Here is a 16,949-nt window from a genome sequence, read left to right as displayed (position 1 = left end):
ATATTACCACTGAGATATTACAGATTATTGAACTAGGATCTAATTCTCATCTGCTTTTCAAACATATGATGATGGATTCCCAGTGAGGAAAACTAGGACTTATTCTTTCCATCAATTAGGGGGAGCTGACTCAGCTGAGAAAGTCATATCTAGCCTGACAGTACACAAACAAGAAAGTTTGTACAAACAGTTCTCTCATGAAAAATAATTTTTCATTCCTTTCTGCTTCATGATTGACTCATTCACATCTAAATCTTCTATCTGTTTTAGATGTGCACAGTTTTCCAGAGTTACTCAAAGTGACTGCTGGGAAACGTTGTCAGGTACTTCACACCTAATTAGTTTCAAGGAAATTAAAAAGGCTGTTAGAGTTTGATATAGTAGAATACCAGATCTTCAGAGACACTATTACACACACAGCACATTAAAAATTACTGGCAATATTGTATACTACTTTACAGGACGCTGGTTATGCCCTGCAAAAGTAAATCAATGACTAATGATAGAATTCTTTGACGCCAGAACAGATACAGTGCTTAAGGAAAAATTAAATGGTGGTCCATATTCAGTTCAGTTGTAACAAATAGTTTTGTTTTAGGACAAGTGACACAAGTCACGAATCATTCCTGCTTTTTTAAAAAATACATTTCCTATTTACAAATGTATTTTCAGCTTGTGACAAATACCTTACAAAGTGTGTTTCTCTGCTATTTATATTGCTTGCTGCAGTGCATAAAGTCTCGTGGTTCTGGATTCTTCCTTGACAAGGTAACAAATGCACTTGAAATTTAGGAATAAGGTGAACAGGGACTATTTTACTTTCCATTACTAAATGATAACATTATTGTATTACTCTTAATTAATGGCAATTTTTATTGATGAAATGGTCAACATTCAGTTTGGGAAAGATGAAGGTAATTTAATTTAGCTATAACTAGATTAGCTGGTTAAGAGTGGAAGTGTGGATTGAGTGAATTTTAGAACTCAGCCCAGGAAAAATGAGGTTTGTCTTTCCCAAATACGTGCAGTACTAGTATGACTCTAACCGGATGTGACCACCTTATTTGCATAGCAAATTTATAACCCAGTGGCCCCTTAAGAGGCTTGGAACACTCTGATTCAGACTGGTAACACAAAGTATCAGCTGGTAAGAGCAACCTGATTGGAAAAGAGAAGAGTTCTCTTCTCTTTCCCATTCTTTAAACTCCTTTCTTTCGCAGTACTCAACAGTTCATCTGTTGTTATACTGAAGACTATGCCTGCCTATAAGCTCCAGCTATGAGTTCTCTTGAGTTCTCATTTCTCCTAGGAACTTTCACTGTCACAGTTCTTTTGGAGTGAATTTTAGCATTGTTGACAGCTGCCAGACTGACACACCTGCAGACTTTGAAGCCCTCTGTTTACACCTAGAACAGCCACAGTAAAAGCAGCAGCAGCACAAGTTCCTTCCACCTCCCTTCACTTTGATGAAACATCTTCGTAAGGCATCATGTGGGAATAGATTGTGCTGTCCCCAGCTGTATTGTATCTGTTCTGGAAACAGTGGGTTTTCTCTTGGTTCAGCCCCTTTTGCTGAGTCTGCATTCCTCTAAACATTTAGGGGGAAAAAAAGAAAAATTTCCGTGAGCAACAAGGTCCTTTGGGTTGGTACCTGGCTGCATTAAAATGAAAGTGAATGCTGGTCAGTGTAAAGTGCGAGAGTGTAAATGTTAGTTCAGGTGTGTAAATTGTTTATACTGGTGACCAAACTGCAGTCATGCAGACTGCTGAACCTGTCCAGACAAGTCTCCTGACAAAGGGGAGGGGTTTCTACTTCTTCCTCCACAGTTTCTTAATGACTTGCTCCTTGTAGAAACAGGAGAAAGAAGTGGAGATAAATACCTTCTGCAACCTCTGGAGCACATTGGAACCTTCTAATTTATTCTGACAATGGTCCCTTCACACACAATTCCTGTTGCTGGAAATCCAAATGCAAATTGATTTGTGGTATGCTAATTTTGTTGCTATCTGATAGGTCACTCCAGGAATATACGAGCTGTGCACCAAAGGTGCAGGACAATCAAGCTGAGCTCACACCTCACAGCTTTAGTGCCTTATCCCTACTGTGAAGAAGAGTATTTTGTGGTCCTTTACTATACTTCATTCTTTTCCTGAACCAAAAGTTGCACATGCTGGCTGTCCTCTTATATCCCGTGTCACTGCTGTTTCACACCACACCCCTTGAATATCCATACTGTACAAAAAATTCTCCTCCCAAAGAGCTCCGTGTTAGTCAGAAAGTGCCAGTGACAGCAATAAAAATTAGAACAGATCTAAACCAGAACAGAAATCTATTCCTGTGCCTTTGCGAGAAGAGCATCAGTGCAGACACAGCTAAAAGTGGGGGCACATGGAACAACCCAGCCAGCTCAGACCTGACCTGCTCTGCAGCAAAGGCAAGCTCTTCACAAAGAGCACTTCTTAACAGGAGCTGTCTCACAGCCTCAGTTAAAAAAAGACGGATTTTTTAGGCTGTTACAAAGATATCTTGTGTACTGTGATTTGGAGGAGGACTGAAGGCATGAAATAGAGCTGCTTAGAGATTATTTTGTGCTAAGAATTTTCAGTAGGTTGGGGGTGTTTTTAGTGTGGTTTGTTTTTTTTTTTAATTTAGAGTTTCCACATTCCTGGAAATTTCATCGGTTTTTTTTTTTTCCAAGAAAAAAAGAAGTTTTCTATGATAGTTTTATTTTGAGAACAGGACATTTTTGTTTGTGTGTTTTGATGTTTTGGAAAAAAAAAGTATTTTTTAAAAGTTGAAAGTCAGAAATCTTAGTGAAAAATCTATATTGCTGCAGAATACTTTTTTGCTTTGAACCTTATTTCAATTTGAATGTCAGCGTATGTGTGTGTGTGAATTCTATTTAAGAGATAAGGTGGAATTCAAATGGCAGAATTAATTTGAAAAGTTCAACTCTAATATGGGATCTTCTGTCTGCTTTCCTAAATCAAACTGCCTGTTGATAAGTCCTATTTGTTTCTATTGTCTGTGAGTCTAGAAGTAAATGTGGAAGTAACAGTAATTCCTGTGAAGAATTGTTGTAGTGCCTAGAATGAGGTGCTTAGTTTTGTATTTATGTAAGTCAATTCTGCAAAACTACCATTTATATATAAACCACACAACCTAAATTAATCAGAGAAAGCAAATCAGTTATCTTCTCTTTTTCCTGAAAGAAAAGGATTTATATGTATTTATATATGCCTTACTGTTGTCCAAGTGGTTGGCCTTGATAATTTTTTCTGAGTAGTCAGATATACTTGAGCATTCAATCTGGGAAAAAAAGAAAAAAAGAAAAGTGAGAGGAAGAGTAATATGTTAAAGATCTCAGCTATGTGAATAAAATATTTCTACTGAAGGCAGCAAAGACTCTACAGAACATGTAACCATTGATAAAAAGTAAATCAAACCTGTGTCTGGAGAATCATAACCAATAATATCCTAATATTTAAATTGAAGTCTGTGTTTGAGTTGAACTGGCTCCTACAGAAAAGATTTAAAACTGTTGAAATGTGGGGAAAAGAAGAGGTCCTAACTACAAAATTTATATGATTTATTAATTGCATTATTTAATTTATTCCTGCTACTTTAGAATATTGCCTCCTCTCCCCAAAAATTCAGCTGAAGGGAATGAATTAGCATGGTGCTACATTTCCACACATATTTTAAAACAAAATACATCCAATTTTTTTGAATAATGTTAAAATTCAAACTATGCCAATACTGGTCTGTGCCAAGAAGCAATTATTTGTCTACATGAAAATTCTATAATCTTTAGCAATGCATGCTATCCCAAATGAATGTGGACATTTTACCCATAAGAAATGACTGAAATTTTCTATTTACAAAAACATCCAGAACTGCATGTCTTTTCCTCTGATGAGTTCTGTGCTTTTACTGGGAAAATAATTACAAAGTACCTTCTAGTTTTAGATTTGCTCTTAAATTTGGTACAATCTGCGCACTAGCATAAAAGCCCATGTTTGCAATGACCTTTACTATCTTTTAGAGAAATACTACATTCCATTAATCTGTTTTTTCTGCCCTTTGAAAATCATGAAGGCCAAAGTTGCTTGTAGTCACTGAATCAGTTCCTAATTTACCTTTTCCAAATTTGACATTAAACTGCCAATACTACTTTGCGTAATCCTTGTCTCTCTAAATCCCCTAGGGGAATGTCAAATAGAACTGTATTATCTCTAATGAAGTGTTTTATATATCCAGTGAATCCCATTTAATCTCTAAAAGCTAAATTGTGCCTGACCTCTCTGATAGTACTCACAGATGGCAGGACAATGGATGGAAGGACAAACAAATCCCTTATTATTTTTATATTGTATACGACACAGACATAATAGCAGTCACAATATCAATCCCAGTCCCCATGGGAACCTGACTATTAATTCTACTTAGCTTGCCTGTGGATATAAACCACTCCTTAAAATGTCTGGCTCAATGGCCTGAATATAAACCAAAACTGTGTTGAAGAAAGGACACTTGAATGTCAGTCCAGAGAGTTCAAGGAAGAAATCCCTGGAGGAGAGCACCATCTTTTTTCTCCATCCAACTTCTTCCCTTACTGTAAAGTGTATAGACTCTATGCCCCATCTATAGTTACAGCCATTATAACATACTCATTTTCCCTCAGACACATGGTGTGACTTTTGGGGATGGTCCTGTGCCGGGCCAGGAGTTGGGCTTGATGATCCTTGTGGGTCTCTTCCAGCATATTCTGTGATTCTGTGATTTTCCCTGCCTGTATTCACACCTGTCTGGCATTTTCAATTCCACTGCACATTTTGGATGATTTTTAAATAAAGCATGAGCATGTAGGTGTTTGGAGGTGGCTTTCCAACCTTTCTAAAGAAAAAAATGCAGAGAAATAAAAAGTTCTCTTTCATGAATGACTACAAGTTTCCAAAAATCTGCTTCATTTGCAAAGAAGCAAAATAATAAAAAAACTTAACAATTAAATGTTTCATGAAGGTATAGATACTTCAGAAAATAAACTTCCTTTAGGGTAACTAAAGCTGTTCACTGGCATTTTGACTTGGATTCTATACTGTGGTTGAATTTTATTTTAAAAAGTAACTCATTTCAGAAAAAAAAGAAAGCACTGAATTCTGTAGGTGAAGAAAAAGAGAAAAAAAATCAGTGTTTTCAGGTTTTTTCCAGGTTCTCTTTCAAGTCAGTGATCTGCTCAAATCTGTCCTATTTAACAAAGCATTTGGATTTTATGAAAACTGTGTGTTCCAATAAAATAAGTTTGTACCTGAGTTTACAGTCACAGAATTACAGAACGGTTTGGGCTGGAAGAGACTTCAAAGATCAGCTAGTTCCAACTTCCATTCTACAGGTAGGGACACCTTCCACTAGATCAGGTTGCTCAAAGCCTCATCTATTCTGGCCTTAAAGACTTCCAGGAATGGGGCATCCACAACGTCTCTGGGCAACCTGTGCCAGTGCCTTACCACCCTCATGTTAAAAATATCTTCCTTATATCCAATCCAAATCTACCCTTTTTCAGATTAAAACCATTGCCCCTTGTCCTATCACTATAGGCTCTGGTAAATAGCCTTTCTCCACCTTTCTTATAAGCTCATTTTATATATTGAAAGACCACTACAAGGAACCTTCTCCAGGCTGAACAACCCCAGCTGTCTCAGGCTGACTTCACTGGAGAGGTGCTCCACCCCTCTTATCATCTTTGTGGCCTCCTCTGGACCCAGTCCAATAGGTCCACATCTTTCTTGTGCTGGGGGCCTCAGAGCTGGATGCAGCACTTCAGGTGGGGTCTCACCAGAGTGGAGTGGAATCACCTCCCTTAGCCTGCTGGGCACACACCTTTCGATGCAGCCCAGGACACCGTTAGCTTTTTGGGTTGCAAGCACACATGGCCAGCTCTCATCCAATTGTCATCCACCAGTATCCTCAAGTCCTTTTCTGCAGGGCTGCTCTCAATCAGTTCATCACCCAGCCTGTACTGACATTGGGGATTACTCTGATTCAAGTGAAGGACCTTGCACTTGGCCTTGTTGAAATTCATGAAGTTCACATGGGCCCACTCCACAAGGCTGACAAGATTCCTCTGTGTGGCATATTTTCCCTCAAGTATATCAACCGCACTATGCATTTTTGTGTCAGCTGCAAACTTGCTGAGGGTGAACTCATTCCCACTATCTATGTCATTAATGAAGATATTAAATAGTAGTGGTCCCAGTATGGACCCTTGAGTTTCTTCAGCTGTATCTGGTTCTGTGTGTGTATATTCATTTCTACTTCCATTTTACTACTCAGTCTTCGCTCTAATTCTGCAAATGTCTCCTCTTTTACTGTGGTCTCTTTCTCAAACAGTCACCACATTCCCAGATTTCCCCTGAGCTGTGTCCTCATCAGCACTTTTTTATGCAAATCAGCTAACATCTAACATGTGCCTTCACTTCCTGTGTCTGCTTAACTCCTTCTTAACCTGCACTGTCTTGTTTGTTTGAAAATGCTGTAGAATTCAGATAGTTTACTGCAGTGATTGTCCTGAGTTTTGTATGACTAAATGCAGCAGATGAACCAAGATTTCAAGGGATATTTGAATGTATTTCTCTGTCCCCCACTCACTCCTCCCAGACACCAACATCTACATGCCAATCCTCTCTTCTACATGTCTTACAACAGTTCCCCAGTTAGAAGAACATCATTGTGCGACGGATTGTTACCCTTCCACTATGGTTAGGGCTCAGAGCACATGAACAAAGAAGAGAAAATGAGGGGGCTGGTTATGTTCACCCCAATTCAACAGCTATCTTCAACTATCTCAAAAGGGCCTGCAGAGAAGGCAAAGTCAAACTCTTCTCTGAAGTGCACAGTGACAGGACAAAAGTCAGTAATCATGAACTGTGGCAAGGGAGATTTGGGCTGATTGTAGACCTGGAATAGGTGCTGAGAGAGGATTTAGAATCTCCATCCTTGGACATCTTCCGAATTGGACTGGACATCCTTGGGCAACTTGATATAGCTTTAAGTCAGTGATTCTATGATTTATGTCTCTTGAAGACCCAGAGATGATTCTAGGAGTTGGCTTAGGTAGTGGCAAGGAATAAGTTCCAACAGTGAATAAGAGGGAATAAGAAGAACCAGGCAGGGTAGTGAATGAATTTGAACTCGAAGAAAGGAAAGAGTGAGAAGGAGGAGATGGATTTTAGTGGTGCTGTAATCAGAAAACCAACACTCTGCATTTGTCAACAGTTCCCACATTGTGCTATTTGAAAAATCACATCTAACTCTAGAAAAGAAGCTGGAACATCTCAGCTCTATGTAATAACTCATGGCAAATGTTTGCTTTTTAAATGGAACACTCATAGTTTCCATCAGCACTCTTTGCCAATATGACCATAAAGCCTGAATTTGACTGTAAGATTTCCACTGTTAGATCTCTGAAATATCTGCTCGTTCAACACAAATACCACTCTGCTTGCTCTGTTACAGGGTTCATGGTGAGGTAGCTCATGTGACAGGAAGGTTTAAATTTGCAGGCTGTAGCAGAGGATTTCACACCTAAGAGAGTTCCCTGGATAGAACACCCCCCAGCTTCAGTACTGAACAGTCCATAGGTGAGCTGGCACTGGTGAGCCACTGAGCTTTCTGAAGGCCTGAGGTACAGTCTGAACTGTAAAGAAGTCCAAATTAAAAAACAAACCACTACAAAAAACCACCGTCACCACCAAACATGTGGAAAAGTATTTACTTTTATTTTACTTGGTGAATTTTCTGTCAGTGAGCTGGCTCACTGTAGAATCAGATAAGCATCAGTGCCAGCACAAGGGAGGGAGGAAGACCATATGGCCAGGGATCTGAGAGATAGAAGGTGGGAGCACAGCATCATCATTCTGTATATGCTTATACTTTTGGAGCACTGCAATATATTTGCATGAGACATGCATTTCTGCATCAGAGAAAGCTATGGGTTTTTCCTTCTTGAGGCTTTGAGACAATAAATTCTATATTTGATTTACAAGAAAATACATTCTAGCTGCCAGTTCTGTGCACAAAATCTCATGCTTAAGCTCCAAAACTTTTGCCAGCACCTTTTGTTTTCATCTATCTATACTTCCATGCTCTAGTCCAACACTCAGATGAGACACTCAGAAATAACATTGGATTTTGAAAACATAAGCCTGAGAATTGAACAGGAGCCCTGGCATTTCATGTATCGTTACCAGTAATAAAGACACACAGTTTAGGTACTTAGTGACATCAGTCTTCAAATGCACAGATGTAGCCAATTAAGTTTTAATAAACAATTTTTTTTAAGAGAACTACATAGAGAGATAGGATCTAGTTCCCCTTTTCTATGTTGCATTGTGTCTTCAGGGCAAACAGAAGTCCAAAGCAGAAAGAGATCATTTTTGTCATTTTAGAGTCAGTACAAATAACAGAATACTTAGGAAGCAAATCTGTGCTCTCTCTAATGACTTCTCTGCAGAAAATTGCACATTCCTGCTCCTAAAGTTCAATGTATTTAAGGTAATAATTTCCTTCTGCCTCTGAAAAGCGTTATTGTTGGCACAGAAAACATGCACAGGCTTTCTTTCATGATTTGCTGAGTTGTAATATGCAGGGAAAAGTGTATTAAAGAAATTTGTTTCCAAGACTACAAAGTTGCAGACCTTGAAAATTTAAAAAAGCAAGATAGTTCCTTTAACCTCTCTGAGTAGGAGTGAGTCTCTTTAACATTAGTTTTCAGCCAAGAAGATATGTGGTTATGTACCAGGTCACCAAAGGTTCCACAGATGAAAAGACATTACATCTCAATTTGGAAAAGGCACACTAGTGCAACAGAGCTCTACTGAAGTCACTGTAAATCAAGCCATAGAAGAACTTGGAGAGAAGAATTTCAAACCAAGGCAAGTAAGAAAAGGTAAATCACCAAGCCAAATTCTCAGACAAAATCCACAAACAAATTCAAAATATGAGAGAAAGTCTTCTTACCCCATATACCTTCTTGGCTCCTGCCTTTGCAGCAAACATGGAGAGGATTCCTGTGCCACTTCCAACATCAAGGACAATCTTATCTTTAAAAACATGTTTATTGTGATACATTGAGTTTCTATAGGTTAATGTGCGCACTTCATCTTTTAACATTTCCTGTGATGGAAATAAAAGCATTGTGTTACTATTTGAAGTGCTTAGATGCATTCAACACTGCCGCTGAAAGCATTCCTTTGTTACCATTTAAGCATTATTAATACACAACATGAAGGGTTTTTCAAATATTTTGGGATGCACACATCAAAACAACTGTAAAATGATAGCTACTTAGAATTGAATTATTAAGAAGCAGCATGATGCCCCTTGTACAGTTTTATTTTGCTATTACTTCACTTTTACAATTGACAACCAGAACATAATCTAACCACAGCACTGCTTTGGGAATAGACAGAGGCCATACAGAAATCCAAATGTTCCTCTCCTCCTAAAGCATGCACAACCCAGAGCCTCAATGAAGGGACCTTCTGAGGTTCCTCTTTGAACACAAAAGAAATTGTTTCATAAACCATTGTAAGACAGCAGTTTTGATAGCTTTGCCCAAAGTGAGGCAGGAAGCCCATAGCAGAGCTTAGAAATCCTGTGCTGTATGGTCTTCCCTTACCACTCTTCTGTTCACTCATTTATCTGACAAATTTCCAGAAGATATTAATGTATAACCCCGACCTCTATCTCACTGTTTTAAGTTGTCATTGTTAGGTGCTGATTTTTGATTCATTGATAGCAGCAGTACATGCATTTAATTCCATTGATCCCTTGCTTTCAGGTGTGCATATGTCAGTCAAACTATATCAATAAAGAGGACTCAGGTCAAGACCCAAGTGCCATTTTCAGGAGAAGTGTAGGCCACTCAGCACACACTTTTATTTTCTGAAAATTGTTTTTTTTTTTGGTCTAGAAGGTTGAACTTTTGCTTATACTACTGCTGTAATTTCATAGTTGAAGCAAGTAGGCAAATGGTTTTTTTAATTTTGGTGTAAAAAGAATCTGTTCACTGTCATGCAGTCTGAGGCACTAGTGAACTGGATTGTTACATGTATCAGTTGCTCACTTACTTTTCTTGGCAGGAGACTATCTGTACGCAATAACTGCAGATGAATAAAAGGGGTTTTTTAATCATCATAAAGCATGGTTTGGCATCAGGCAAAAATCAGTCTATCAGCACTGGAAAGGTGATAGAGAACACCCTCATGGAAACAGTTTCCAAACATATTAAGGGCAAGAAGGTGACTGGGAATATTTAGCATGGATTTGGAGATGATTGACCACTTGGTATCATTCTATGGTGAAATAATGGGCTCTGTGGATGAGGGAAGAGAGGCGATGCTTTTTATCTTGATTTTAGCAAGACTTTCAACCCTGTTGCCCATAACATCCTCATTTAAAAATGGATGAAAAATGGACAGTGGACTGAAAACTGACTGAACTGCTGCTCTCAAGATGTTGTGATCATCAACACAAAGGCAGTCTGGAGGCTGGTCATTAGTGGTGTCTCCCCAAGAGTCAATACTGATGCCTTTTGGCCTGTTTTTTTTCAGGTGGATTGCATCTCTTCCTAGCAGACCTCAATCCTTAAAGAGTGTGCAATAGACATAAAAACTGAAAACTTATCATTGACACCAGCTGCACAACCAGCTGTGGACCTGTGGGAGCACTTCTTCTCAAGCCATTTGAACTGTTAGGATTGAGGCAAAAAAACACCTGGCACAGCACACCTTGCTGTTGATCATCATCCTAGGAGCTGCCTAGTCACACTTGATATGCTCCAGGTCTCGTTGCTGCTCAAGTAGAAGAGCAGCAGCAGTAGTCTGAGGCTGGTCTAAGGGCTGGACAAATGTCAGCAGCCTCTACACCATGTCTCAGATCCAAATGCTTTGACAGAAGGTCTTCTCAGCAGATGGGGGCCTCTGTCCCCTGAGGGAGAGTCTTCTGCTGCTATCGCTTGGCACTTGCTCCCAGTGCTTCTCCATGGTTCAGGGTCAACTGATTCTAACAGTCTTTTGGACAAAAATTCCTGCCCCTCATCTACAATGAAGTCACTGACTCTGTTCTGTAGGTAGAGACCTGCAGGTGGATCAAGAGCCTTCCTCCTGTTACCAGAAGCCACAAGTTTCCAGCCTTCACCATCAGAGGAGTCTACACTTCCAAACCTGGTAAGTATAGACTCTGACTGCCCCTCCTTCCAGCACAGCTGGGGATTTAGGCTCTTGTATCTTCAGGCTCCCAGAGAAGATCCAGGTGGTCTCTTCCTCATGTTCCTGATGCTCCAAAGTCTGCCAACCTCCTTTAGCAGCTCCTTTACTTGTTGACACATCCTCTACCAGAGCACACCTCCTGCAGGCAAGGAGGAAACCTCCCACTTTCCAGCCTCAGCAAGAGGCTTAACATACTCCCTGAATTCCCCAAGACCTACATGACTGTATCTTTTCATCAGGAGATCAATCTGATTTGAGGTCTCTGATGTGTCTTCAGAATTTCTCTTAGGTCTTCTTCCCACTCAATTGTTCCTCTCTCTTCTTCCCTTCTTGGACTGAATTTCTGAATGCTACACTGGTAAGATGTTATTGGCAGATAGAAATCTTACTTTTACGTATACACCTCACAAACAATTACTAGAGTAATGGAAATAGAAATTGTTTGCTACGCAGTTTGTGAAAAGTGCCACTGATTCATTTCACGTTGTTGCTTTTCTGCATCCTAGTCTTAAAGATCCTGTCCTCCCGGGACATGTAAATATCGGTGGGGCAAGATATCAGTGTTTTTTTTAGAACTGGTTTACAGTAAACTTTTTGAAGATAAATATGGTCCACTGTGTATTTTGAATTATTTCCAGGAGTGTATTTACTGGAGACAACTGAGCTTAATGCTCCCATCAATGCAATTTATGCATTCAGAAATTCAAGTGACATGCCAGGAGTCAAGAAACTACTCCGCTTCTCTTGTCCGTGGAGTAGCTGTGCTGCTGACTGTGATCAAATACGCAAGAGAACAGAAGACCTAACTCAGCAATAATGTAGTTTCCATGTGTAATCAAGTTAGTTTGCAGCCCTCATAAATGCACTAAATTGAGGAACTTGTAAAGCTCACCACTGTACAGATAGCTACTATAAGCTCTGGGGAGAACTCATATGTAAGTATCTAAGTGGGACACAAAGGTTTGGGGTACAGGTCTCTAGAGATCTTTGGCACTTTAACCAGATTATACATTCATCTGAGAAAAGGCAGAGGAATATAATCATAAGCAAGTGGGATGGGGATAAATAAGTAATAAATCAAAGAAAACATAATTATTATTGTTATCATTATTACTACATTGTTATTTAATAATTGCTGAAATAAAATAAGCATTACCTCATGAATTCCAAAGTGAGCATAGGAATCAAAGTAATAATCCCTGGATGTCATCTCTTCTGGATTGATGAGTTTTGCCATCTTGCCTCGTCCTGGGCAGCTTGGTTGCAATGGAACATGTATGACAGATTGAACTGGCTTTGGAACAACAGTAGGCTGTGGAGGCTGGGATGGAATGGGGCAAACCTAGGAGGACATGGAATATTGTAAAAAGGCATCATTAAAAGAAAACATTTCTCTCTGTATCTAGCATAGTGATATTATTTTAACTATCTAGGAGACAGCAAGTTCAAAGACACCTGGGGCATCATAAGTGAAATTGAGGCTACCTTCTATTCCTGGATCTTTGACTTATTTGTTCTGCCTTGGAAAATTGCCTTAATGGATTTTTCCTTGATATTTCTCTGCAGATACCTAAATTAGTGCAGAGTAATGGCAAATTATTGGTGTTAGCTAGAGTGGGTTACTGCAAATGTTGACACAAGGCAGTGAAGAGCTAGGTTTTCTTCTTTAGTGTCATATTCTATCAAACTGCCACAGCTTTGTGTGAGGCAAGTTGTAATAAATAAATAATTCCCCTGAAAAGAAGAGCTCATAGTCAAAGCATCTTGAACAGTGTTGCCAACAAGGAGAACAGGATTCCAAATCGATTTTTAATTGTCAGGTAATATACCTGTCTGTATTGATGAGGTAGGGCTGAGAATGCTCACAGTATCTGAAAGTCTCTGATGCTATCTGAAAGTCTCTCAGCATGTCCAGAAAGCACCATAGGGGGCTGCGTGGCATATGTGATCTCTTAATGTAGTTTCCTGTTGTTGAGAGATGCAGGAGTCGTGTGTTACCAACACACTGTGGCCCACTGCACTTAAGTTTTTGGTGTGTATTATATCTCCAATATCAACATTTCAATAGACATAGAATGCTCTCACCCCTTAGACTCAAATTTGATGCCTGTAGCATATAAGACAGAAAACAGAGTGTTTTGCAAACATGAGATAAAACAGCCCATGCTCTGGCCCATGTGTATATCTACATCTTTCATCCCTAGCTTAAAGCGAAATGCTGAAAACAAGGAATGATTGAGCAACATGATACAACTTCACATATGTACTAAATCACTGTAAATTATGGGTCAACAACTTCATATATTAAGGTCAATCTCACTTAAAATGTGCCACGTCCTCTTGGTTGTTTTTTTTTTTTTTTTTTTTTTTTTGTTAAAACTCAGTAGTTTCCCAGTGGGGACCAGAGTTGCCTGAGCCTCTTCTAGCTCCTTTCATAAAGTTCACTCTATCTTCTATAGCTTGGTACTGTGAGATATCAATGCGTTGTACTCTCTTTGAATAGCATCAATTAGCCTAGTTCAGTTTGCTTCAATGTAAAAAACAACAAAAAACCCCCCACATTTTCCCCCTGTTCATTTGAAGATTTAAGTGTGTCACCTTTTCATGGGTTTTTTGGTCCATCTGTGAAAAATGAATACTAGTGGTTTATGTTCCTGTAACACCTTTCATCCCCAAAGATACAGAAGTGCTTTATTTATAAGTCTTTTCTATTTCTGATATTTTTTACTTCATCACCTTACCCAGTTCACCTCACCCAGTTCACCTCCCAAGCAGAATACAATTGCTCCCAATTGGTGTTTGTATTTCTGCCTGATCTAGTTTCAAAAGTGTCCATCTGCAGTCATTTCTCTTGAGAGACTTCTTCATTGCCTGTTCACTGCCACCAGTAACACCTTGGTAACTTTTTCTGTCAGTGTTGCTTGTAATATTCAACCCTTTAAAATATGATCCTGCTACTTTTCATTACATACTTGAGGTTATATCCTAACCTTTTTCTCCATTGCTGTATACACCATGTAATTTTTGCAGTTACCTTGCTCAGTAGTACTTTGTGTATTTGTCTGCTGGATTACAAAGACTTAAACTGTAGATATTTGGAATTCTGTTTTAATATAATACAAACTCTCTAATGTCTTATACTTTTCTCCTAAAATCTTGTCCTTTGCATCATTTTAAAACCAAAATACATATATTCATATAAATTACAAAATAAAACCCTGTAGAACAGTCATTGAATGTTTAATTCTGTTCCTGTTTTAGGTAAGAAGGTCTCCCAACACAAGATAGTACATCAAAGGCAATCACTCTAAAGCTACGTACTAGAGAGAAGCTATGTCAGTTTTTGTAAATGAAAACAAGGGGGTTCTAGCATTTCTGGTGCTGTCAAACTACAAATTCAAATGTGGTTTGCTGTACAACAGAAGGCATTTTCTACAGAAAAAGAGACTAGTCTTGAAGGCAAATCTTCTATATGGGTCTCAGGAAGTATTTGTTCTGCTCCTGGCTGCATGGAAGGATCTAGACAGGGTTGGGAGAACAAGGCTTATTGTGACTAAAGACACAAATGAAAATAAATCCAGCAACTTAAGCTAGGAAAGTTGTCTGAACGATTTTGTTTCCTGTAAAAGAATTAACATAATTATTTCATAATCTGCAAGACAGCTGAATTTTGCTACAGCCAAGGGGTGGCAAGATGACTTTTATTAAACTACTGAGACAGTATTGCCCCTTTGACTCACAGTCCTTCTCAGGCGTATCTATAGTACCTGAAGACTTCTGTTCTCAACTGTCCATCTACATCTCTGCCAGAAAGAACATATCCCTTGTAGCAGAAGTAGAAGCCTATTAGGTTGGCTCCTCAGCTGCCTTAGTTTGCAGCCAAGGAGCCCATGCTACAACGTGTTGATGGTGGTTGTGTGACAATATTATGCTGTAAATACCATTAGGTCATGCGCTGTCCATCCTGTGCTATGGGTACCACAGCCTCATGCAGAAGGGGTCAAAGAAAACTGCACGGAGGTGGTGATCTTCTCAGCTGGCAGCACTGTCACAGGGACCTTAAATCAGCTGCTTCACTTCTATTTTAGGCATATTAACACAACACAGACCTTTCGAATTAAAATGATGTAATTTTTTTGCAGCATCTGTAATACCTACTGCTAAAATTTCTGTGTGTAGCACTGTAATTCTGGAATACCAGGACAAGGTCACAATTACATTAATAATTTTGTGAGTGGGGCTCAGGAAATGCCTCTGTCATAAATTTGCTGTAGACTCTGTGAACAACTTCAGTTAGGAGTAACTCATGTCCTATGACAACAAATATCTGGGGAAGACATATAAACACAGTGGACAATTACAGAATAAAGAAATGTAATGAAAGCTACTATTGCATCAGAAAAAATTAAGTCTTCAGATGTACAGCTCTGTGACTGTAAACTACAAACAGCTAAGCTTTTAGGGATATGATACAACTGCTTTAGCAGAAAACATGCCTCCAAGAGAAAAGCTATCAAGTAAAGACAATTTTCTATATTCTTTCTGGAACTGAACAGAATCCCTGATATGATTTACAAGCTTTGCTTGTGTATACCCTACCCGAGTATCAACTCATCTTTTGAGTAACTCTTGAAAAGGCAAAGCCTATGGGCAGAGGGCAAACCTCACATCAGTGTAAAGAACCTAACGAACTCATGTATAGATCCTGGTCAGCTACGCACGGTTCCAGAACACTGGCCACTGCTAATGCGGATGAAGTTTGAAAGAATGCAAGCAGCTGCCTCAGAATTCATTAATCCCTGTGCTAAACATGCAGTTCTCTATTTATCCATCTCCCATTTGCTACTGAAGGTAGAGTTGGAGGGTCTGAAGGATCTGAGAAGCAATTGTTTTCTATCATTATTATGGGACTTAAGTCCCACTGCTCTGTACTACTTCAACATTTAAAAAAAAAGGAAATTAGGGAGATATTTACCTACTTTTAAAAATTAAACAAAGTTTCTTTCTTCTTCTTTTGTGGACAAAGTTGGTACATTGCAGATACATCAAATGCACTAGCACAGGACTGCTTTTTTAAAAAAAGCTTTGAATTCTTACAAAAGGCAAAATTCATAACCCTCATTCATTTCTCAAAATCTCACATCTAAACATCTTGACATAGGCTTCTAAAACACACATAGGCATCTCAGTGACAGATGTGACCTTCAGATAGAGTCGCCCATGTGCATCAGTGGATATTCAGTGCTGAAATTCTTCCTTGAAAACTCGATCAATTCAACATGGACTTACAAGGTTGTCTGGGTTTAAAATTCCCAAAATACAAAAGATAACTGGGTATTCAAAAATAATGGTCTATTTTTGAAAATTTGAGCCTTTTAAATATATCCATCTGTCTACAGAGAGGCAAGATTTTGAAATATGCACAACACATTTTTTAGAAGGTTTGTGACAAAAACTGTGATGTGTAGAGTAAAAATAAACCTGAATTTCAATTCTCCTTTCTTGTTATTACTATGGAGACACCAGACTGGAGGTTAAAATTCCAGTCCTTGTAAAACGATTGTTCAAGCTCCAGTGTTTTATTCCTGACAAATTCTTAGTTATTTATGACATTTTTATGTAATTTAAGATGTTAACAGCACCTTCTGCCTGGAAATGCTTACCTTTTCTTTAAGAAA

General features: G+C 38.8%; 1 protein-coding gene across 2 annotated transcripts in view; it reads right to left on the bottom strand.

Moving 5' to 3' along the window:
• Nucleotides 1-16,949, bottom strand: part of PRMT8 (protein arginine methyltransferase 8) — a 56,977-nt gene that overhangs the window by 14,476 nt on the left and 25,552 nt on the right. For both annotated transcript variants that reach the window (XM_064644745.1, XM_064644746.1), the window contains exons 3-5: nt 12,428-12,613; nt 9,020-9,175; nt 3,247-3,310 (exon numbers count right to left, since the gene is read on the bottom strand). In XM_064644745.1, coding sequence (XP_064500815.1) covers nt 3,247-3,310; nt 9,020-9,175; nt 12,428-12,613 — 406 coding nt within the window. The remainder of the gene's footprint in view (nt 1-3,246; nt 3,311-9,019; nt 9,176-12,427; nt 12,614-16,949) is intronic.

This window comes from Pseudopipra pipra, chromosome 2, assembly GCF_036250125.1.
Source record: "Pseudopipra pipra isolate bDixPip1 chromosome 2, bDixPip1.hap1, whole genome shotgun sequence".
Lineage (NCBI taxonomy): Eukaryota > Metazoa > Chordata > Aves > Passeriformes > Pipridae > Pseudopipra > Pseudopipra pipra.
This window is presented reverse-complemented; position numbering and strand designations above follow the sequence as displayed.